The sequence below is a fragment of the Mus pahari genome, chromosome 5, assembly GCF_900095145.1.
Source record: "Mus pahari chromosome 5, PAHARI_EIJ_v1.1, whole genome shotgun sequence".
NCBI classification, from domain to species: Eukaryota; Metazoa; Chordata; class Mammalia; order Rodentia; family Muridae; genus Mus; species Mus pahari.
This window is the reverse complement of record NC_034594.1, coordinates 63,622,473-63,644,875: the sequence shown is the minus strand read 5'-3', so window position 1 is coordinate 63,644,875 and position 22,403 is coordinate 63,622,473. Positions and strand designations below refer to the sequence as shown.

Sequence of the window (22,403 nt, the reverse complement as noted above, 5' to 3'; positions counted from 1 at the left end):
AAGGTCTGGAGTTCAAATCCCAGCAACCACATGGTGGCTCACAACCATCCATAACAAGATCTGATGCCCTCTTCTGGAGTGTCTGAGGACAGCTACAGTATACTTACATATAATAAATAAATAAATAAATCTTTAAAAAAAAAATCAATCTGGAGAAATCTATTGTAATTAACTCCTTCCCCTCCCAAAAAACAAAACCCATATACCTTCACCTAGCAAGCAAGAGCCCATGTAAATAAAAGCTCCAGCCAATGAGATGCTTATGTCTTCTCTAGCACACCTTGAAGCCCACCTCATCGACACATCAGCTTGCTGCACAGCTGACTCAGAAGGATTTCCAAAGGATATTAACAAAGGGAAAGGCCACACTGTACATACACACACATATGTATATTTACATTAGATCCTGATCTGCAAAATGAATGATTACCAAAACATACGGAGAGGAACATATGTATGTGTATGCGTACGTATGTCTCCGAGAACGCCCACATACACCTGGGTAACAGCATGCGTTCCTGGGCGGGGGCTGGTGGAGAATCAAGCACACGTCCTCTCATTAGCCTGTCCTCACTGTGTGCCTGCCTTCGGCCCACTGGACTTCCTCTCTACCCAGCCTCTGTCTTCCAGGATTCTCGAACCCTCCCCTCCCACCATAGCTCTTTCCATTTCCTTCCCCTTCATGGACCAGTGACTGCTTGTTTATTTTTTACTATCTGCCTACAAGTGTCAGACTAGAGGCCCCCAGGGCATGATCTGTCACCTTACAGTGACTTAGGTAAGAATCCTAGTTCTACTGCTCTTGTACTAGCTTCATGAACTTGGTGAGTGACCTTTTCCTGTGTGTCTGCTCATGTGTGAGAATGGAACAATACTGACCACAGGGCAGAACACAGGCAGGGACTTGGGAGAGGTGCTAGAGCAGAAGCTGCCACGTGATGATGCTGTACCATAGTAACTTCTGGCTCAGGAACATCACCATCTCCTCTGCGGAGAGATCGTAAACCACAGACCTACCACACTTATTCTCATGGAATCTTTTTTAATCCCTTCTGTATTTCCTAGAACATGATTACTTCAAGGTCCTTAAATATTTGTTCAATACATAATGAGGGAAAGATAAGACGGAAGGAAACTGTGGGTTATTTACATAGATCCCACAAGTAAATGTGCCAGGCTGATTGCCCCTGGCACTAAAACCTAGTTTGCCAAGAGGAAGAAAGTATTTGTTTTAAACTCAATCTTCTCAAATCCTGCAGGGAGACATTTATTTCCATTTAAAGCCATGTGTGAGTTCATCTGAGCATGTACTGAGGAAAGCTCCCTGGGAGGGAGGACACTAGACCCAGGCTTCTGACCCTTGAGATCTTCTGCCAGCCCTTGAGTAACATTATGCCCATGGTAATCATAAAAATAAAGCACAGGAGACCACACACTTCTTCATGCACTAGATGGGAGCATCGGAACCTTGCCCAGCCACTGCTTGGCATTGCCCACTCTTTTGAATGCATATCCAAGCTTATCTAATGTTGCTTTTATTTCTCTGGAGAGGTAAATGGGGCTAGAGCCTTAGGAGACAAAAGAATCTAAGAAGTCCCATCCCCCATCTCTCTCATTTTCCACAGCATCTTAAGCACTCTAGGCCACCACTAAACTCACTATGTTACTGGGGTGCATGGCCTCTGCCTCTGCCTCCTGAGGGCTGTGATTCAGGTGCATAGCACCAAGCAATGTTTAGTTTTTGTGGTGCTGAGTACTGAGCCAGGGTCTCTGGGTATGGTAATCAAGTCCAGCCCCTAGGATGCCATTTAGAAGACAATGAGAACTGGGCTTGGTAGCACACTAATCCCTGCCCTCGGGAGGCCGAGGCAGGCAGATCTCAGGGAGTTGGAGCTGGCCTGGTCTAAGGATGTAGACAAACCCTTTCTGCCTTTAAAGAAGAAAAAGAAGGAGGAAGAAGAGGAAGATGATGATGAGGACAATGAGAACAGTGGGCTGAGGCCTTCTTCCCCCTCCCTCCTATTTGGCCCCACGTCTCCTGACAGCTGCTGGTGATTATGTTTGGTTTTGTTTGTTTTTTCCCATCTTAAACTAAACCAAAACGACCTTCATTGCCTGCCTGCGTCCATAGTATGTGAAGAACAGAATATACTGAGCATTTTCCTGTGGTCTGCCTGTTCTTCAGTTCACTGGAGTGTGGCCTTTGCCCCATTTAATCTAATACCCCAAGCTTCCATTGACTTCTGCCCTACCACATGTGCTGTCCTGTCCCCGCTTCTCCCTGTGCTGGACAGTCTGTGACCCAGGCCTCGCTCCATCCCACCCACACTTCCTCATTCTTCTTCCCCTTTGCAGTGCCTAATGTCAATAAAAAGGGTGTAGTTTTCCACACCTTTCTGCTGTGTGGGCACATAAGTGTATCTATAACTCACAGGAGTGTAGATTTATATGCTTGCTTTGTTTTAAGCACTGTTCACATTAACTTTATGATTTTTTTGAGACAAGGTATTGCTATGTAGTCCATGTTGGCTTTGAACTCCACATCCTCCTGCCTCAGCTTCCTTCCTGAGTTTTAGCACCCGACACCCAACTATGTTTGTCTTTATCATAGTGTTCTTTACATGGTCTGTGCGTCAGAAGATGTATCACGAGGTCTGTAATTTTTAATTTTTAGTTGCAAATGGGTGGATATTCAACATAACTGAGTCTCTTCCACATTAGATAAACAGTGGCAGTTTTGTACCTTGCTGTGAGGAAGGCAGGATGTTGCAAATGTGGTTCTCAGCTCAGTGTAAGGCAAGGCTGCGTAATTCATCAGGTGCTTGGTCACTCTGCAGAGCCACATCAATAAGCAGCTGCCTAAAAACAGTGCCACTGACTTTAGCCTTTGTATTGGGTCTAAAAGTCAAATTCTAAAAAATCCCTGCATTGCTAAGAGGCACAATCCTGTCTGCTTCAGAGCCTGCTCTGAAAGGAGCAACAGCAGTGCCCCCGGCAGTCCTGGCCATGGTCCTTGAATTGAAGCATCTGCCACCTTCTTCCTCCCTGGCAATGTTAACAGTTCTAAAGTGATGCCTGGCCTTGGTGGTCCCTGCTAGACTCCCACAGTTCACTGCGAAGGTCTCTGAGGGTCACCCAGGATCTGCTGCCCTGGTCATCATTGCTACTCTTGATCCTGCCCTTTTATTGTCCAACACTTAGTTACTGTAACAAATATAACAAATTATAACAAATGTCTTCAACTGACCCCCCCACACCCCTCCCCTCAGCCCAGGCTTTTCTTTTTCTTTTCTTTTCTTTTTTCTTTTTTTGTCTGCTTGACACAAACTACAGTTATCTGGAAAGAGGAACTTCAACTGAGACAATTGTTTCCATCACATTGGCCTATAGGCAAGTCTGCAGCTCCTGGAGTGCATAAGAACTGAGTGAGCCCGGAGGAGCAAGGCAGGCAGCAGCTCTTCATGGCTTCTGCTCTCCATAGCTTCTGTGTTAGTCTCTGCCTCCAGGGTCCCGCTTAGCGTGCTTGCCCTGACACCCTTGACCAGGAACTGAGATGTGGAAGCATCAGCTAAGTTACCCCTCTCATCTGCAGGCCTGGCTGCAGTGTCACAGCAGCACAGGCCCTTCCTGACAGACGCTGCTGAAAATGAAAACCTGGGAGCCGCAGCAGGTCCAGAGACCTCAGCGCACTTGTTCTGTAGCCGACTGCCACACTGCCGAAGGGAAATGTGCACAGCCGAGTCCCCGTGACTGACCAGCATGCTTGGACCAAATGAGTTCTTATTATAATACAAAACTAACAGATTAGTGGCAAAACTGCACAAGCCAGCGCATGGATGCAGTGACCATCCTAGCCCTTGGGAAGCTGACACAAGAGGAGACATGATCAAGGGTAGCCTTGCCTACAGAGCAAGACCCTGGTCTCCAAACAATATAAAACCAACCATCAAAACACCAGAGAAACACTGAAGTCCTCAAAGATGACACAGGAAGGGGGAAGAACAGAACTTGAGAGGAACCTTTTTTGGACAAGGCGACAAAAAGTAAAAAGGAATAAAATGATTAACCCCAATCTGTGTTAAAGGGTCAAGGGTCAAGCACAAAGGCTTCATCTTTCTCCAGTGAAGTGCAATGGCTGAGCTCTACCCAAGGGGTGGCAGCCCTTGAAGGCAGGTGACTGTGTTTAGGTGGGGAAGAATGAATTTTATGCTTTTTAATATTTGAAAAAAATAAATGACATGAAAATTATATAGTCTTCTAACTTTTAGTGTCCACAAATGGTTGGGGAATACAGCCAGGATTCCTAACAGCCACTGTATGTTAAAGGGCAGAACTGAGTGGCTCCAACTGAGACCATGTGGCCCTCCCAGCCTAACACACCGCCACCTTCCCCTTTACAGAAAGTCTGCTGACCCAGCTAAGCCAAGATTTACCACAGCAGCTTTCCTTGTGACATGAGGCTGATCTCTGTCCCCAGTGGAGAGGACAACGGCTAGATCTGGGGCTCCCTTCCCCCATCAGGCAGGAAGGGAAGCAAGAGTGCCCGCTAGTGCCACCTGCAGCTCAAGAAAGGAATGGCAGGCAGGGAACTGGGCTGTTGGGAAGTTAGTCACCTGGCAGATCCTAAGTAACTATGGCTTCACTGATTGATGCCTGTGGGGAACACAAACTTGGCTTTTACAGGGCACTTTTTAAACTGACAGGACAGAAGCGCAACAACAAATCCCCCTTCCCACATCCATGTATGGGGCGGATGCTCCCCCACAGAAGAGGCTTCCAGCATTCCCATTTGCACTAACTGCTCCCCAAGCACAGAATGAAGACAAGCCACATTGTCACCACAACAATGATAGGATGACGGATGATGTGTCTGTCCTTTCTAGTTCTGAAGGGAAAGTCACACAGAAGCTTGCCACATGAGGCCTGCCTGCAGCCCTCAGGTTACTGTCCTCAAGCCCACTCCACTGAGACTCTGCATGTCAACTAACTTCTGAGGATGATGGATGAGGGGGCAGTGTGTCAGAGCCAGCAAACCTACACCAAAAGAATGAACACAGGACTGTAAAGTGGTTGGTTCTGCCAGCTCCAAAGCAAACCAGGACCAGAGCATCTCATCATGAGTCTATGCACCATGTCTCCTGTCACCAGAGACAGCTGAGGGCTCACAACCTTTCAGAGCAAAGACCCACAGAGAAGAGCCACTGCTTTTCATCTTCCCCTAGAATCTAGAGGAGGCACAACATTGTACCCATGAACTGTGCACGTGTCCCGAGGTCTGTGTGCACACCCCAGCCTGGACTGGACTTACATGCCAGCTGAGGTAAATACTGAAGGAGTGGTGTCCTGAGACTTAAGGTGGGAAAGCCAGCTCTGACCATAAAAAGTTCAAGCTGGAGCGCTGGAAGACGCCTGGCACCTGGAGAGAGGCCACGAAAGATGAGCACAGCCACAGGAGGCCTCGTGCAAGGGCTACAGAACTACCTCACACCCACTAACCCCCAGAACTTCAAGGAAAGGCACAGAGGCAGGAGGATTCCACTTCTGCCCAAGTGTTCAGGACTCAGAAGGGACACAGAAGAGTGTGGCACAGCTTTCTGTGTTGTCTCAAGAGCCTTCAACTTACTTCATCATCTTCATCTTCATCATCATCGGATTCAAGAACACCATCCAGTAAATCTTCTATGAAAAAAAAAATTAATCAGAAACCCACACAGCTTGTCACTTGGTCACCGAGCGTCAGCTGGGGCATTCACATGAGAGTCACACTGCTGAGCCTAGGCCGACACCCCTGCCTCCCTGACCACTGTCCTTCCACACTCCTCACCACGCACTGGCACACACAGTTACTCTCTTGGCTGAATCAGGCACAGTTTGCCACCATTCTTAGCCACCACAGAAACAAACACTCTGTTTTTTATCAGAACACAATTATTCGGGCTGGTGAGATGGCTCAGTGGGTAAGAGCACCTGACTGCTCTTCCGAAGGTCTGGAGTTCAAATCCCAGCAACCACATGGTGGCTCATAACCATCCGTAACAAGATCTGATGCCCTCTTCTGGAGTGTCTGAGGACAGCTACAGTGTACTTACATATAATAAATAAATAAGTAAATAAATCTTTAAAAAAAAAAAAAAGAACACAACTATTCATATTCTTATAAACACAACATTGGAGGGAGCTGCAGGGCAGGAGATGAACTAGCGTTTACTCCGAGGGAGCCTGCTAGCTTCTACATCAGGTGCAGTTTCACGTCATCATCTTCACTGACCATCACTCATCACAGGTGACAAATGGAGGACAGAGGACCCAGGGAGCTGTCTGTGGTTCTGCTTTCTAAACCCTATTCTAAGTAAAAGATGTAGATTTGGGAAGGGAGCTCCCATGAGGCCACCCTAGATGAGCTTTAATAGGGGTGTGGAGGGTGGGGAACAGGAATGACAGATACAGACAGACAGACAGACAGAATGACTGACACATAAGGACCATGAGCAGGTCTTGTGAAGGAGGAGAATACTAGGAGAGATATAGCTTTACACTAGAGATACTATGATGGGGCTTTGAAGGGAGAGAAAGAGCCCTCCCTTCAAAACTGGGACGACAGAGCTATACTAGGAGAGACAGCTACCATGATGAAACAAAGCTAGCATGAACAAACCTGAAAGGAAGAACAAAACATCCCCTGAATAAAGAGGGTTTCTGACTCAGAACCTTTTCAGGGTTAAGGGTGTCAGAAAGTTCCACACCATGTGACTTATGACCTAGCCTTCAAGTAAAGGGAACAGGGGCAGACACTAGCACAAGGTAGGGGCATAAATTTATCATGCAGCTGCAAGGGCTTGCCTTTCCACTAAGGCTCTGTGCTTTAGACTGTCAGTGGTATGTGTGCGCGTGCATGCGTGCATGTGCGTGCATGCGTGCATGTGTGCGTGCATGCATATGTATGTATGTATGTATGTACACATGTATATATGTATATGCATATGCTGTCAGTTCTTCATTGAGGGTTGGAGGGCACAGCCTGATTTTTCCAAGCTCCCTTATCTGGTCTCTTAGAGGAGACAAGCCTAAGGTGGCAGGTCTATGATAGAACACAGGGTGGGGTGGGGGTGTTCTTAAAGGCCGAGGCTCATTACTAGCTCAGTGGAGTTGCACACATACACAAGTCCACAGTACTCAGAACCAGAGAATGAGCCATTCCCTCACCTGGCAAGTGGGGATCATACTGCCTACATCCTTGGGGCTTGAGAAGGGAGGGAAGGGAATAACCCAGAGGATTTTATAGCACACTAGAACAAGGCACTTGGACCAGGTACACAGCCGACATCACCCAAGTATGAGACACTTTCTCCTCCATAAAGCCTTCTCTGATCCATCGTCTCTCCTCACATTGCATCTAGACTCCAACAGCACTCTCCCTGTGGAAGACCCTATTCCCAGTGGACAGATGGCTACTGACTGGCTGGGAAGGCCCCTGGGAGGCTAATCACCAAACTGAACTAGGAGCTACTTAGGAGATTAGCAAAGCTCACTTCTGGCTCTGAAGACTGATGGCCAATCTTGACTGTCACCTTGATGAGATTTAGAATCACCATGGACACAAATCTCTGGACGGGTCTGTGAGGGAGTTTCTAGATTGCCATAACTGGGTAGGAAGCCACACTTTAAATGTGGGCAGTCTTATTTCACAGGCCAAATTCCCGAATAAACAAGAGACAGGGAGCTGAGCACTAGTGTTCCTCTCTCTCTGCTTCCCGCTGCAGGGGCAACGGGGCTGAGCTCCTTCAAGCTGGTGCTGCGGTGACAGACTGTTTCTTCAAACTGCAAACCAAACCCTCCCTCCTTACAGGCTTCTGTCGGGTATTTCACCACAGCAACAAAAGGTGACTAACACAGGACATTGGCTGAGGTGATTGGCAGGTAAGACAGTAACTGAGTGTGCATGGCTGCACAAGGGGAGGTGTGACACAGTTCCTGCCCCTGGAGCATCACCAGGCTGTTGATCCCCACATGTGCTAATGGTTGCTGTTGCCCTGAAGCTGATCTGCGGTCTCTTCTATTTCACTTTCAATCTCCATTTCTGGGGAATACACTTCCCCCATTCCTCAGAGCTAATCATGCCATAACAAATGAAACATGTGGTTCTCACAAATGGAGGTGGTCATGAGACTGCGGAGGATGAGGAGCAGGCCTTCTGCTTGGTCTTTAGGGCCATGTGAAAGGATCTAGACAACATAACCACAGAGGTCATAAAAGCCTACATGGTCCTCTATAGAAATTGCTCATTTTGAGAGTTGGCCTTGAATTGGGAACTATATGAGGAGATATACAAGTACCCTCTGGACCAATGGCTGCTACATTAATTAGCCAGGGTGAACATGGGGACATCAAGGATAGAGAGTTAACGTGGTCTCAAGAAGAAAAGGCATGGCTAGGAAAAGGAGTCTATAGAAAACAAGCAAATTACAGAAGGAAGGCTTGCACACAAGCTAGAAACAAATGGTATCAGGAGAAGAGTACATAAGGCCATGGAATTGCTAGGGTAGGAAACAAGGATGAGAGAATTAAAAGATGATGTACAAGCATATAACAAGTTAGGACTTGCTCTCCTAGCTACTTGAAGGATGGGAGATGTCAATACCTACTTTATTTGTGTAAGTTTTAAAACATTTTAAGAAATAATTTAAACTTAGTAGTCTATCACCTTCTTGAATTTCCATGAAAACAGTTGCTACAGACTGCTGTCAGCTGTACTAGGAAACCACAAGGGCTGTGCCCAGCTACCTGTGAAGACCTGTGGAAACCTAAGAGGAAGTATGCTTTTGCTTTGTGTTTATGTCTGCTGGGACTAATGATCTGGGATTCATAAAATTTATGTAAATTTAAAGATTTTTTTAAAAAAAATTATTAACAATGTTCAAAGCCTTGATGATGTAGCTTTAGTAAATAAAAGCCTGGGTCCAGGCTCTCAGTCAGAAGAATGATGAGAATCCCCGGGCAAGGGGAGAGCCCTTGAACTGACGGCTTGCATCCGCTACCAACTCGGAGTCATTATGAAATCAGTGCTGCTCCAATTCCCCCTCATATCAGGACCCTCCTCATGCTGAGGCTGTACCTCAGCAACCGAGCATGGAAGAGCTTCCCTGAACACAGTGGCCCCATCAAATAGGCACGGGACCCAGGCAGGGTAAAGGTGCACAAAGGCCAGCCACGTGTACAAACTCCATCCTTTCCTGCTCTAGCTTCCTCAGTGTGGACTCACACCAATGGCTCTAGGAAGTTTCTAGGCCTTTAGCCTTGGATTAGGGTCTTTCTTGTTCAGAGATTTCCAGTTCTCTGCCTCTGTAGCAGGTGGATGATTACTGGGAGACAACCTAGCTTCCAGTTATGTGAGCCAAGCTAATAAATACATCCTCTTTTGTAATGCATATGTATATATACACATACATCATACATACATATGCATGCTGATACAGCTTCATTCTAAGGGAGAGTCTCTACTGACTTTCCTGGTCCAGAGCCAGTGGGACAACAAAGTCTGTCCCTTCAGTGTTATTTGCACAGGTCCACATCCTGCTGACCTGCACCACTGTCTCAGAAAGCTGGCTGTCCACACACTACTTTGCACTTTTCATTTGGGGGAGTTTTAATCATCCAACACCCTCTCTCTGCCCACGGACAGCACATTCCAGTCTGTCATGAGAAGATACTTTCACACTGTACTACCACTGTCGCCATACTCCTTATGTTCACATATGTTACATACTCCTTATGTTCACATATGTTACATACTCCTTATATTCACATATGGTAAGGCCCCTCAGTTGGGCACTCTTTACATTGACTCCACAGCCCAGTTTCCAATCCCCAAACCCTATAATCTCTTAACTTGTTAGCTCACACATCCTAACTACCCAGAACCCTCCAGCCCCATGACCTAGAACCTTACAGGTCTCGGCTCTTCCTCCTTCTTCTCCTGGGACAACCATCTCCCCCACTGCGCCTGACCCAGCGCATGCCTCACAAAGGCCCTCCCTTGGTAAGTAGCAGGGCCTGAAGTTAGGAACCTGCTCTGCCTTGCTCCTGCCTGGTGTCCTGGCTGGTGTCTCTGACCTATCTCTCATGATGAGCTGGTATGTGCTGGCTACCCTCACAGATGGCTGGAGTTGTGCTCTGAACCTGAGTGGGGACAAACCTCCCTACTGTGGTTGTTGGCTGCACACTCTGCTTATTTCTGTAACAGGCTAAAATTTTCCTCTGGGCTTCACTAGTGTTCCACCTTGCTGGGACAACATAAAGCTCCCCTGGTCCCCAGGATGGTGATTGTGTCAGTCTGGCAAAGCCCAGACTGGGAACCTTTAGTGGAAAATGGCCACAGTGGGCATTTCCCAGGTGTGCTGGGTGAATGGCTCACTTGTGAGGAGAGATGAAGACACCCTCATTTGTTGTGTGCTGAATGGAGCTGTACACTTGAATGGCTGCCAGGGAAGACATGGGGAGAGATGGGTGATAAATTTGGTCCCCAGATACTGGGAGTACGAGGGTTCCCTGTGTCAGGAGCCCACAGAAAGAGCTAGGGGTTTCCGTACCACTCACACAGGGCTTCTCTGGTTCTCTTGCCAGATGTGTATCACGGCCATGGAGGAGACTGCAAAGAAAGGGACCAAGCTGCCTCCTCCCTGCTGCCAGGTGGCACATACACGGTTTTCTGGGATGGTGACGTGGTGACATTTTCTACATGGGGCTAGAAGGACTGGCACCTGTTTCCCTAACTGGGCCTAGGACCTGGGAAAGTTGCCCTTATCAGTGGGGCAGGATTTAAGAGGGGACAGGAGGGGCTCGTAAAGAGAACTTACAAGGATTGAGAAGGCTTCAGTAATTGCCTCAACTCCTCTTTGTTGACCACACACCTCTTGTGTGATAAGAGATCTCTATTGTGATAAGAGATGTTAACCTTGGGCAATCTGGCCTTGACTACTGGCTACACACGTGGAGGAGGATGCACAGGTACATGTATGTGTGTGTGCACGTGGAGGACAGGAGCTGTCTGTCTTGCTGAGACAGTGTCTGTGCCTTGGACCTAAGCAAGGCTGGCTGGCCAGTGAGCCTCAGGGATCTGCCTGTTCCCAACTCTCCAGTTCTGGGATTGCGAGTGTATGTCACCATGCCTGGCTTGTCTGACACAGGTGCTGGTGATCGAACCCAGGTCCTTAATCTTGCATGGCAAGTACTTCGGTGATAGAGCTATGTCCCTCGCTCCATCTCCCCACTGTGGGGGGTGTGTGTGTGTGTGAGTGTATGTGTGGTATGTTTAATGTACATATGAACAAGGCAATGTGTATGTATATGTGTCTGTGGTGTGAATGTATGTGTGGTGTGTATAGTGTATGTGAAGTGTGTAGTGTAGAGCAGAGTGTATTATATGTGTGACATGTATATGTCAGTATGTGTAGTGTATATGTGGGAGGGTGACATGTGTGTGTGTGTGTGTGTGTGTGTATGTGTGTATGTGCGCACACAATTTTTAGATACAGACCTGGGGCCTTGTCCAGGTCAAAACAGTCCTACTGAACTTTCATGTGCTGAACTTGGCTCCCCTGCTTTCTTTAAAGGTTTCTTTTCTTTTTTGAAATGAAGTCTTGCTATGTAGTCTAGGCTAGCCTTAACTCTCTGTATAGCCTAGGCTAACCCTGAACTCATGTTGGCTCAGCCTCTCTAGTGCTGGGATCACAAGTGTGCACTCCCATATCTGACTCAAAAGCCTCCTGAATGACTTTCAAGGTATCACAGCCATCCATGAGAAAGCCAGGACATCATTTTGTCATATGTGACCAAGTCAAAGGATGAGACGAAGATAAAACTGACCAGAATTCAGCTGCTTGATGATAAACTCTATCTGGCGGGTCATTTCAGCGTTGCCTTCTTTGATGAAGCAGCGCAGGATGTCCTCCATCCCCTAGGGCACAGCGAGGAGAGAGAATGTCAGCGTGGAGATGTGAAGGAATACTTCCAGTGAGGTAGTGTCATCTAATACCAAACATATTTTTTTTTCTTATTTTCAGAAAAAAAATTTTTTTTTTAAGATTTATTATTATATCTAAGTATACTGTAGCTGTCTTCAGATGCACCAGAAGAGGGAGTCAGCTCTCCTTATGGATGGTTGTGAGCCACCATGTGGTTGCTGGGATTTAAACTTGGGACCTTCAGAAGAGCAGTTGGAGTTCTTAACCACTGAGCTATCTCTTCAGCCCCCAGAAAAGGTTTTTTAAAATAAAAATTATCTGCTTGGTATTAAGCATTCATTTTAAAATTCACAGTGAAATGGTTTTCTTCTTGGTTGACTACCTCGACTTAATTATAACATTATAATACACTTAGAAAGAGCCCAACGAGATCCTTCGCTAGCACTAGATGCCTGTGTCCCAGCACTCAGGTACATTTACACCACTGCCTTTAGTTTTGGAAACACGTACTTTGGGGAGATGGTTTCTTTCCCACATTTCCCCTAAGTTTATATACACTGCCTTCTGAATTTTAGGGTCATTTATGATCTTTGAAAAGCTGAAACACATGTTTTGAACTAATAGAAGCTTTCTTCAAACAGCTGAAATTCCCATTCTAAAAGCATGACGGAGGGACAGGGAGCTGGCCTGGCATGGAAAAGCGCCGGCTGCACAGGCCGGATGACCTGCGTGTAGCCCCCGGAGGCCGTGTGAAGTGCAGCAGAGTACAGCTGTGGCACCAGCACTCCTACATGAGACAACAGGCAGAGACAGGCGGTAAGACTGTAAGGCTGATGTACGAAGCACAGCAGCAGAAACAAGAGACGCTGCCTCAAAACAAGGCGGGAGAACAACGCCTAAAACCTAGCCTGCGACTTTTCTATGTGTGCATGCTGCCCCACCTCCCAAATAAACAAAAAGTACATTTCTGGATGGTTTTTCTTTGGGGGGGGGGGCAGGGTCTTATCATGTAACCCTAGGTAGCTGAAATTCACTATGTAGACCAGGCTGGCCTTAAATGTAAAAGAGATACACCTGCCTCTGTCTCCCAAATGTTGGGACTAAAGACACAGGCCACTATACTTGGCCTAATGAAAACTCTGAAGACAGAGCAATAGGGCTGGAGACATAGTTAGGCTGTTTAGAGTTCTTACTGCTGTCACAGAGGACCCAGGTTTAGTTGCCAGCATGGCAGCTCACAGTTGTCTATCAGTCTAGGTCCAGGGTATCTGATGCTTTCTCCTGCCTTCCTGGGCATGAGGCATGCAAGTGGTATATATGCATACATGCAGGTGAAGCATCCACACATAAAACTAGAAGAAAAGCCATTCAAAATGATAGTTATTACACTGTGCCACAATGACGCCAAAATTTTCCACTCTTAAGAGAACTAAAGCAAACTTGGAGGTAAGACACTAAGGCAGGCACAGTGCAATACCTCGCTCTCCTCCTTCCCCAGAGCACTGGAATGTGTGCATGCACTGTGCTGGATCAAACAAGGTTATCTTGGCACCAAGAGGGGAAGCATGTCTAAAAATGAACCCAAAACAGAACAATTGGCATCCAGAGAGGCTGGCTCACCAGCAGGCAAAACACTCATCAAAATGCTGAAATCGTGCCCTTGATATGCTCCTGATTTATTTTTATTTTTAAAGTAATTAATTAATTTTGGAGACAAAGTCTTACTATGCAGTCCTGGTCCTTATTTTAAATTTTTATTTATTTATTTTGTTTGTTTGTTTGTTTTGGAGACAAGGCCTCACTATGCAGCCCTAGCTGGCCTGGAACTCACTACATAGATATACCTGCCTCTGTTTCCTAAGAGCTGGGATTAGAGGCGTGAGCCATCATGCCTAGCTATGGTCTCTTGTAAAATAACCTGGTCTAGAGGCAATAGCTATAATGGAATCAAAGATAGTCCATATAGCTTTGACCACATGGAGTTTGGATTGTGACCCTAGCTCCCTGAGTCAGGTCCCATGCTACCTCACTCAAATCGCTCAACTCCTCCCAAAGACAAGCTGTACCACTGGTACTACTTATGCAGATGTCTGTGTCTGTCAAAATGTAAGGCCTGCATGCGACTGTGTGTGAGAGCTGTGTACTTCACTTTTGCAAATTAGACCTAATAAATGGCATCTAGTCCAGGGCATGGCACAATGGGTGAGTGAGCGGTGAAATGGCACCTGCTGGGTCTGGGAGGGATGGGTGGCTCAGGTAAAAGAGCTCAGCTGAAGCCTGGAGTAAAGGAGGTGCCCCGTGGGTACAGTATGAAGATCTGAGGGCTGAGCCAGAACCTTGGAGGACAGCATTCCATGGGAGGCTGGGACAGAAGCGTAGAGAGAGTAGACCATTGAGGAATAGTCTGGAAGAGAGGAAAGGCTGACGGGTGTCCTGGAGGCAAGGACAGTGCTTCAAAGAAGACTGAGAGACCATAGCAGCTCTTGTGGGGCCAGTCAGACACCTGGGCTCCAACTACAGTCACCAACCACAGTCTGCCTTAGTCCTTGGTTGCCAGAAGGGCTAACTGTTCTCTGTCTCATGCAGTGGTCTCTTCCCGGCTTCCATCCAACGAGGGTGAGTTAGGGGCTCTCTATGATTAGGAGACAGTCATGTGGTCAACCCCAACACACCAATAACCACAATGGCTACCGAGAGCTTAGGAACAGCCAGAGACAAAGAATTTGTTCCAACTCTTTTCTTGCAGAGGCAATTCTGTGATCTGCCCATATCTTTATAGATCACTTGAATTCAACTGATGCTTGTTCTTACATCTCCAGCTTAGTTAGTAGGTGGAAAGCAAACATCTCTGCCCCTGTGTAGTTAGGAACTGCTCGGACACCGCACAGCAAACACTCCAGTGAAAAATCTCACATATATTTTTTTTAAAACCACATATAGTAGGTAATGTTTAATCTAAATTATAGAAATGAGAAGGCATAAAAAATAACAGTATTCTCTGGGTGTGGTGGCACATGCCACCGTGTAACCCTAGCACTCAGGAAGCCAAGGCAGGAGGGCCAAGGGCTACAGCCTGCCCTGGGCTAGAGTGAGACCCTGCCTCCAAAAATAAACAACAAAACCTGGTGTTTCATCCCAAACCAATGGCCTGGCACTTCAGAGAACCCTGGACAAACATGGGGTTGGGAAGGGTGACAGGGACTCATTGCTCCTCAGATGCTTCAGAGGCACAGTGGGCTAAGCAGAAAGAAGTCAGGCACTTAGCCCAGCTACAGTTAGAGCACACAGTTCAAATAAAGTCAAGTCTACCATAGCGGGGAATGCTCAAGACCAGAAATGTTTGGAATTTTTAGATTTTGGAATATCTGCATATTTATAACAAGATAGATATCTTAGGGATGGGATCCAGGTCTAAACAAAATTAATTTATGTTTTGTTTCACATATTTTCAATATGTAGCTTTGTGATGATTTATATACTATATCTATATTACATAATATACAATTCAGATACACATACACTTAGGTGTTATTCCTGAGACAGTCTCACTGTAGAGCCCACACTGGCCTCAGGCTCACGATCCTCCTGTTTCTGCCTGCTGAATGCTGAGACCATGCATGACCCTACCTGGCTATACAACATTTTTAACAGTTTTGTGGATAAACAATTTCATGGTGTGAATTTTCCATCTATGGCTTCATGTCTGTGCTCAAAAAGTTTCTGATTTTGAAGCATGTTAGACTCTGCACTTTTTTTAGTTGACTGGAATTTGTTATTAAATATACTCATCATTGATTCTCTTCTCATGTATACATTTAAGATGATACATAGGTTTTACAGATTTATTTTAATTTTTATGTGTGTGCCAGCCACATGAGTACAGATGCCCCCAGAAGCCAGAAGAGGGAGTTGAAGTTATGTGTGGGTGTGAGCTGCCCAATGTGTGTGATGGGAACTGAACCTGGACCTTCAAGAAGAGCATCAAGTGTTCTGAACTGCTGAGCCATTTCTCTGGCCCCTGTAGCCTGGACTTTCTGTGTTAGGGATGCTTAGCTTGCCCCAGTTGAGATGACAGCATCAGAGTGAGAAGGGACAATTTAATATGGCCAGATTTCTCACTGGACTCAGACTGTATTAGTGCTGGGATGTGGCTCAGTGGCAGAGTGCTTTCTTAGGTCAATAAAGCCACATTAATTTCATCCCTGGTAGTTTGGGGAACAGGAGAAAGAGGGGGAGGGAGAGGGAAAGCGATTTTAATTTCTGGTGTGAGATACAGCAGCACAAGTGTGGAAAGATCTGGAAGCAAACAGAGAATGGACGTACTCCTGGTTGTGTGACTCTAGGCAGAGACGTCTACTCCCAAGTCATTGGTAAGGAACTGGATACAAGTATAGTCAGTCCTTCAGGCGCCTCTGAGCAGGTTAAGTAGGAGGAAGTACCTGTTCCAGTACCAGAAAGAGCAGTGAACACCACTAGGCGCACCTACTGTGTGCATGTACATGTACGCAGTATGTAGGTGGAAGCCCGGAGGTAACTCCCAGGAATTAGCCCTTGTCTACCATTCTGGTTCTGGAGTAGAACTAAGGTTGTCAGGCTTGGTGGCAGGTGCCTGTACTCACTGAGGCATCCTGATACCCCTACGTACTCGTTAGTTTTAATGTGGAAGGCAATTTAGTTCCATTGTTGGGTGTGTTTATATAGACGGTTCTTAAATGAGTCATGTCTTGTTTAACTATTGACGTGATTTTAGATAAACAACTAAAGATTTAGTAATTCTCTTAATTCTCTTTTAAGAAAATAAACAAACAAAACCAATGGGCAGAATGTTCTTGTGGTTTCCCATTCTGAGTGTGGAACACATTTAATCCCTTCACCACAGAATTTAGTATGTACACAGCTACTCTGGTCTCACATGGCATCAGAAAAAAAGGCCCAAGCTTTAGTGGTTTTGCCCGCCAGCTTTAGAAACAACTGTCGCTCCGCATCGGACGCTCATCACTCGGCTGCTGTTGCTGAGCTGCTAACATAAGCACAGATGGGAACAAAGCAAGAAAACCCTTCTTCCCAGTCATTGTGGTGCACGGCAGATTTAGAAGCTGCCAAGAAACACCTCCAGCATTACAAAAATAAGCCTGTTAGAATTTCCCCAACACTGTGGCTTTTTACCATTTACAATTTTTACCGTTTCCTCATGAGATTCTGAGGAAAGCAACAGATCCTCCCTCGAGAAAAACCACTAGTGTATCTTTTATGTCCAGTTTTGAGGAGTCTGCCCTGGAGGAAGTGGAGGTAGCCCTCTCCCCAGAGTACTTGACTCATGGTCCTGGGAGGACCCTGTGAACTGCTCAGGGCTTTTTCTTCTTCTTCTTCTTTTCTGTGAAACAAGATCTCACCAGGTCTTGTATGAGCCAGGCTGTCCTCAAACTCACTATGTAGTTCAGAGTGGTCTCAAATTTGTGGTGATCCTCCTGCCTCAGCCTTCCAAGTACTGAGACTGCATTCGTGTCCCGCTATGCCCCGCTCAGGACATCCTCTTACCATGGCTCTGGCCTCCTCGCGAATGGACGGGATGGAGAGGATGCTGTACAGGGCTCCATTCACATATGGCTGGATCTTAAAGGGGAGCAAAAAAGAGACATCATTTCAAGTTTTCCAATAGTATACACTCAGCTTTCAGAAGTTAGACTTAAGAACAGTCTAGGTAAGGGGAGAGTCGGTACCCCATCCTTCAGAACCCAGAATGCACACTCACATGTTTAGAAACAACTGTCTTCTCAACATCAGTCACCTCCATGAGTGACGCTGCAACCAAAACCTAAACCCACCCCTGTCTCTGCCTCCTTCCTCCTGTGTGTCACTGCTTAACTGAAGTGATTTCTAGCATCCTGGTCTCTCAGAGCAGAAACTCCGGGTCACCACAGAGTCTGCTCTTTACTCCCAGGGTTTGCTTGCTGAACATTACTTCTAAGAGCCCTTGTTTTCCCACACTGGTTGCCACTGTCCTTGGATGAGAGTGACATAGCTGAGGATACATTGTCTCTAAACCAGACACACTTCTAAAGCTTGTTCTGTGGTCCAATTACTGTAGAGCTGAGCTGTCTTGCCTGATTTGATAAGGGTGATGGCAGATCTGTCAAGACATGTCTAACTGTGGTTGAGGCTTCAGCTGCAGGTGCAAAGGGATACCATCGCCCCAGCACTCTGAGGGCTGAGGCAGGAGAATCAAAAGATTGAGGCCAGCCTGCGCTACACAGAGGGTTCTGGCCAGGCTGGGCTATTGTGAGGTACCATGTTTTCTGCAAAGACATTTGTAAAAAGGAAGTGAGAGATGAATCACCTGTACCTATTCAGTGAATACCTATTGTGAATTATTGTACTATATATTTTAAAATAGCTAGACAATAACACCAGCTGTGGTGGTAATCGGGTTATTCTGGAGGGCAACCTGAGCCCGGCATATGCTATGAGCTGGCAGCCCTGAGGGCCACATATCCCATGGAAGCTCAGTATAGGGTTTCATAGGACAACTGTGGAGCTGTCACTGAGGATAACTGTTATAGTGGAGCTGAAAGCAATCAAAGTCCTGCCCACGAGAAATAAGATATGTACCAGGGCATGGTGCAAGTCAGGGAGTGCTACAGTCCTGAAGATGAGAACAGGAGACCCATGAAGCAATAGAGAACAGCCCGAGATGCCAGGGGACAGCTGTCAACAAATGAGCTCTAGGTTGCAAGATCTTTTATGCATATTAAGTTTACAGGAACATACCATCAGAGCTACTTTGAAGACACAAGTAACCACAGACAGACATCAAACAGCAGAGGACACAAGTGTAAGAATCCAGCCAGGATACATGATACCAGAAAGTAAGGCAGGACAAGGACCTGGCTAGTTCGGTGGGAGCAGAGCACCAGAAAATGAGGCATGAAATGTTAGAAACTATACAAGATGAAAGTCACTTACAAAAATGGCCAGAGGAGGGGTTGGGAGATGGCTCAGAGTGGATAAGATGCTCACTATGCAGGCAGAATGCCCTGAGTTCAGAGCATAGTATTCATGTAAATCCTAGCACTTGGGAGGCAGAGACTGGAGTTCATCAGGGCTGCCAGACTAGCAGAACAGAGAGCTCTGGGCTCTCATGGTTCTTGCCTTAGGAAACAAAGTGGAAAGCAATCAAGGAAGATACCCAACCTCAAAATCAGGCCTTCATGGACACCCCCACACACCTGCACTCTCACACACATGCAAACTTACCCACACATGCACACACATAATGCATGCACGCATGCAAAAGACCCTCAAATCTAGAAAGAAATATATATCTAATGCAGCAATTGCCCAGAGTCAGCCTCTTGCATAAGAGGTCACGAGTACCCAGGTCACCATTACAGTCCTCCATTCTACCACAGGGCCAGCAACTTGAGTACCTCATGGTTTTCGTGTCCAAGGAGATCCGAAAGAACTTTCAGCATGAGACCTGCCACCTTAGCACACATGTTCTTTCCTGTGGGAAGCAAGGCAACGTAAAATGTATGTCAGACAGGTTAGCACCAACAATGTGTGACCTTGAGCTGGTCACTTATGTCACTCGGAGGCCTCGGTTCTCTCCTTTTTAAAATGAATTATTATGCTGGTGGGTTCAGTGGTGGTGTGTGCTTATAATCCAGGGAGGCAGAGGCAGGAGGATCTCTGGGAACCTGGGGGATAGCCTGGTCTACATAGGGAGCTCCAGGACAGTCAGGGCTACATAGAAAGACCCAGTCTCAAACAAACAAACTAAAATAGATTATTAGCATCTGCTCCAAAGGGAGGTACAGAATTAAGTAAGCCCACATAAACCCCAAGAACTCAGAAGCTGGTAGTGGCTTTGGTGACAGTCAGGTATGATGGGGGCTATGTGGCCATTCTGTATCACCAAACGCATCACCAAACTGCAAGCAAGATGATGACAGGAAAAGGTGGCGGGGATCTGACGAGCATGCTGAGAGCTGGGGCTTCCACACAGGCTGTTCCTAGAGCAGAAGACTGAGCATCAGTTGCTTACTCGGTGAACAGCACATGAACAGCATGTGCTTGCTCGGAGCACGAAGCCCGGCAGGGGTGGGTGGGTGGGTGGGTGGGGAACAGCTGGCAAGCAGCTGAGCCAGCTGGGTTCTTGCCCTCCTTTCCCACAGACCCCAGGGGACGCAGACAGCCCAGCTGGACCAAGCACACCTCCTAAGGCGTCTCATATGGCAGGTGACAGTGTCTGAGAGGGCAGATGTGTGTAAACAGAAGCTAAACTCCCATCTCCACTGAGGAGATAAGTATTTTGGGTTGTTCCTGGGGGGAGGGGTTGCGTTTGCTTTTGTTTTTGAGACAAGATCTCACACAGCCCAAGCAGCCTCCAACTTGTAGTACAGCCAACGACGACTTTAAATTTCCCATCTACCTGCCTCTGCCTTCTGAGTGCTAGGGTTAGAGGCATGCACCATCATGCCTAGTGTATGTGGTGCTGGGGATTGTGCATGCTAGGCAAGCATTCTACCAAATGAGCTTACGTTGCCAATGGGTGAGAAGCAGTTTGTGGTGCTCATGTGAACCTCCATCTCCAGGAGATGGAGAATAATGAGTAGGCAACCTGCCACTAACTTAAGGCCAGAGGCTGCTGGGAGCACACCTCTGTCTTCAGTGGCAGGGATCATAACTCTTAACTTACATTTGAAAAATGCAACCAAGATAAGACAAGATGTGAATGGATTTCCTTTTCTCTCCAGAAGGGCACTGCATACATACAAAACTGCATATATATTCTTCCCATGGTTAACACGGTATGTTGGCTTTAAGGGACTACTAACTTTATACCTAGCTAAAGATGCTTTACTCAACCCCTGTCCTAAATTTTCCAGGAGGGAGACAGAAAGGAAGTTCTACTGGGCTCACTGTGAATGTAGATATGTGGGCAGATCTTTGCCCACCCGTCCTCCGTACAAGGACATGTGTATGTGGGCGTGGGCATGTATGGACTATTGGGGGTGTGGCACCTGCACTGCGGAGGCAGAGGTTCATGAGCAAAGCCACAGAGTACTCCAATGTGTAGTCAGACAGGCAGTCGGGGTCCTTCAGTAGATCAATCAGCCAGAAGATGAGGCCATCTCGAATCATCGCTGTCTGCAGTGGCCGCCTAAGAGGAAACGACCTTATTAGATGAATTAACAGGCAAGGGATTGTCTATGGAAGAGTACTCCACTGCGCAAATAGGGATCAAATGGAGCTATGAAAAACAAACTCTGGGGAACAGCCTATTGTGAAGCCATTCAACTGGGACAATACAAATTCTCTACCTTTTCAGGACACAATAGTTTCATGAGAGACTGAGCAGTAAGAAGGCCTCTCACTTTGAAAACTTCTTTTCCAGTATCTAAAGTTAGCAGACTGCTACTTCCACATGTAAATGTTATCTATAGCTTTGGTTTACTAGACCCAGGCAACTGGTCCCAGAAATATTACTTTGAAACAAAATCAATTTTGGGGTGGGACCTACATGATTCCATGAACTGGACATGCACAAGACAGGTAGAGCTACAGGAGGGATATGGGTGGCTGTCTCAGGCTGGGAATGGAATGGAGAGTGGCAATAATTAGTGGGAGACTTTTGTTCTGTAGTGATAGAAATGCTCTAAAATTAGGACTGGTGAAATGGCCTGTGGGCACCTGCAGCCAAGCTTGATGACCCGAGTTTGATCCCTGGGACCCACATGATGGAAGGAGAGAACGGATCCCTACAAATCATCCTCTGACCACCACAATACACACAACACACACTACACAATAGGTAAAGAAATGGGAAATACGTTCTACAGTTAGGTTGTGATGACTGCAGAACTCTGCAAACCTGTGAAAACTGGGCTTGTCCAATGGTGATGGTGACTTTGGGGGCTGCAGAGACAGCTCAGCTGTTAAAAGCACTTACTGGATTTGCAGATCTAGGTTCAGCTCCCAGGACCTACATCACAGCTCAGAACTGTATGTAACCCCTGTTTTAGGGGATTAGATGCTTTTTCTGACCTCTAATATGTGTAACACCAGGCACACCCATGTTGCACAAACATAGACGCAGGCAAAACAGTCATATGCATAAAATAAAATGGTTTTGTTTTGGAAATAATGTTCCACTCTATAGCCTTGGCTGGCTGGGACTCACTATGTAGACCACGCTGGCCTCAAACTCATAAAGCTCCACCTGCCTCTGCCTCTCATTAGAACACCTAAGCTGTTCTAAGACACACTAGATCTGATACAAAAAGAACATGAAGAGTTGAGAGGGCTCAGTAGTTAAGAGCACCTGCTGCTCTTCCAGAGGACCCAGGTTAAGTTCCTAGCAACCACATGGTAGCGCACAGTCATCTGGAACTCCAATTACTGGTGCCTCCAAGGGCACCAGGCATGCACATGTGCATATAC

General features: G+C 46.7%; 1 protein-coding gene across 2 annotated transcripts in view; it reads right to left on the bottom strand.

Annotated features, from left to right (window-relative positions):
- The window catches only part of Armc9 (armadillo repeat containing 9), a 126,124-nt gene that overhangs the window by 55,414 nt on the left and 48,307 nt on the right, over window positions 1–22,403 (bottom strand). Inside the window, exons 15-19 of one of the 2 annotated variants that reach the window (XM_021198006.2) lie at window positions 20,984–21,123; window positions 19,388–19,464; window positions 17,499–17,573; window positions 11,863–11,953; window positions 5,624–5,679 (exon numbers count right to left, since the gene is read on the bottom strand). In XM_021198006.2, the coding sequence (XP_021053665.1) occupies window positions 5,624–5,679; window positions 11,863–11,953; window positions 17,499–17,573; window positions 19,388–19,464; window positions 20,984–21,123 (439 nt within the window). The remainder of the gene's footprint in view (window positions 1–5,623; window positions 5,680–11,862; window positions 11,954–17,498; window positions 17,574–19,387; window positions 19,465–20,983; window positions 21,124–22,403) is intronic. The other variant, XM_029538986.1, reaches the window with a different exon arrangement.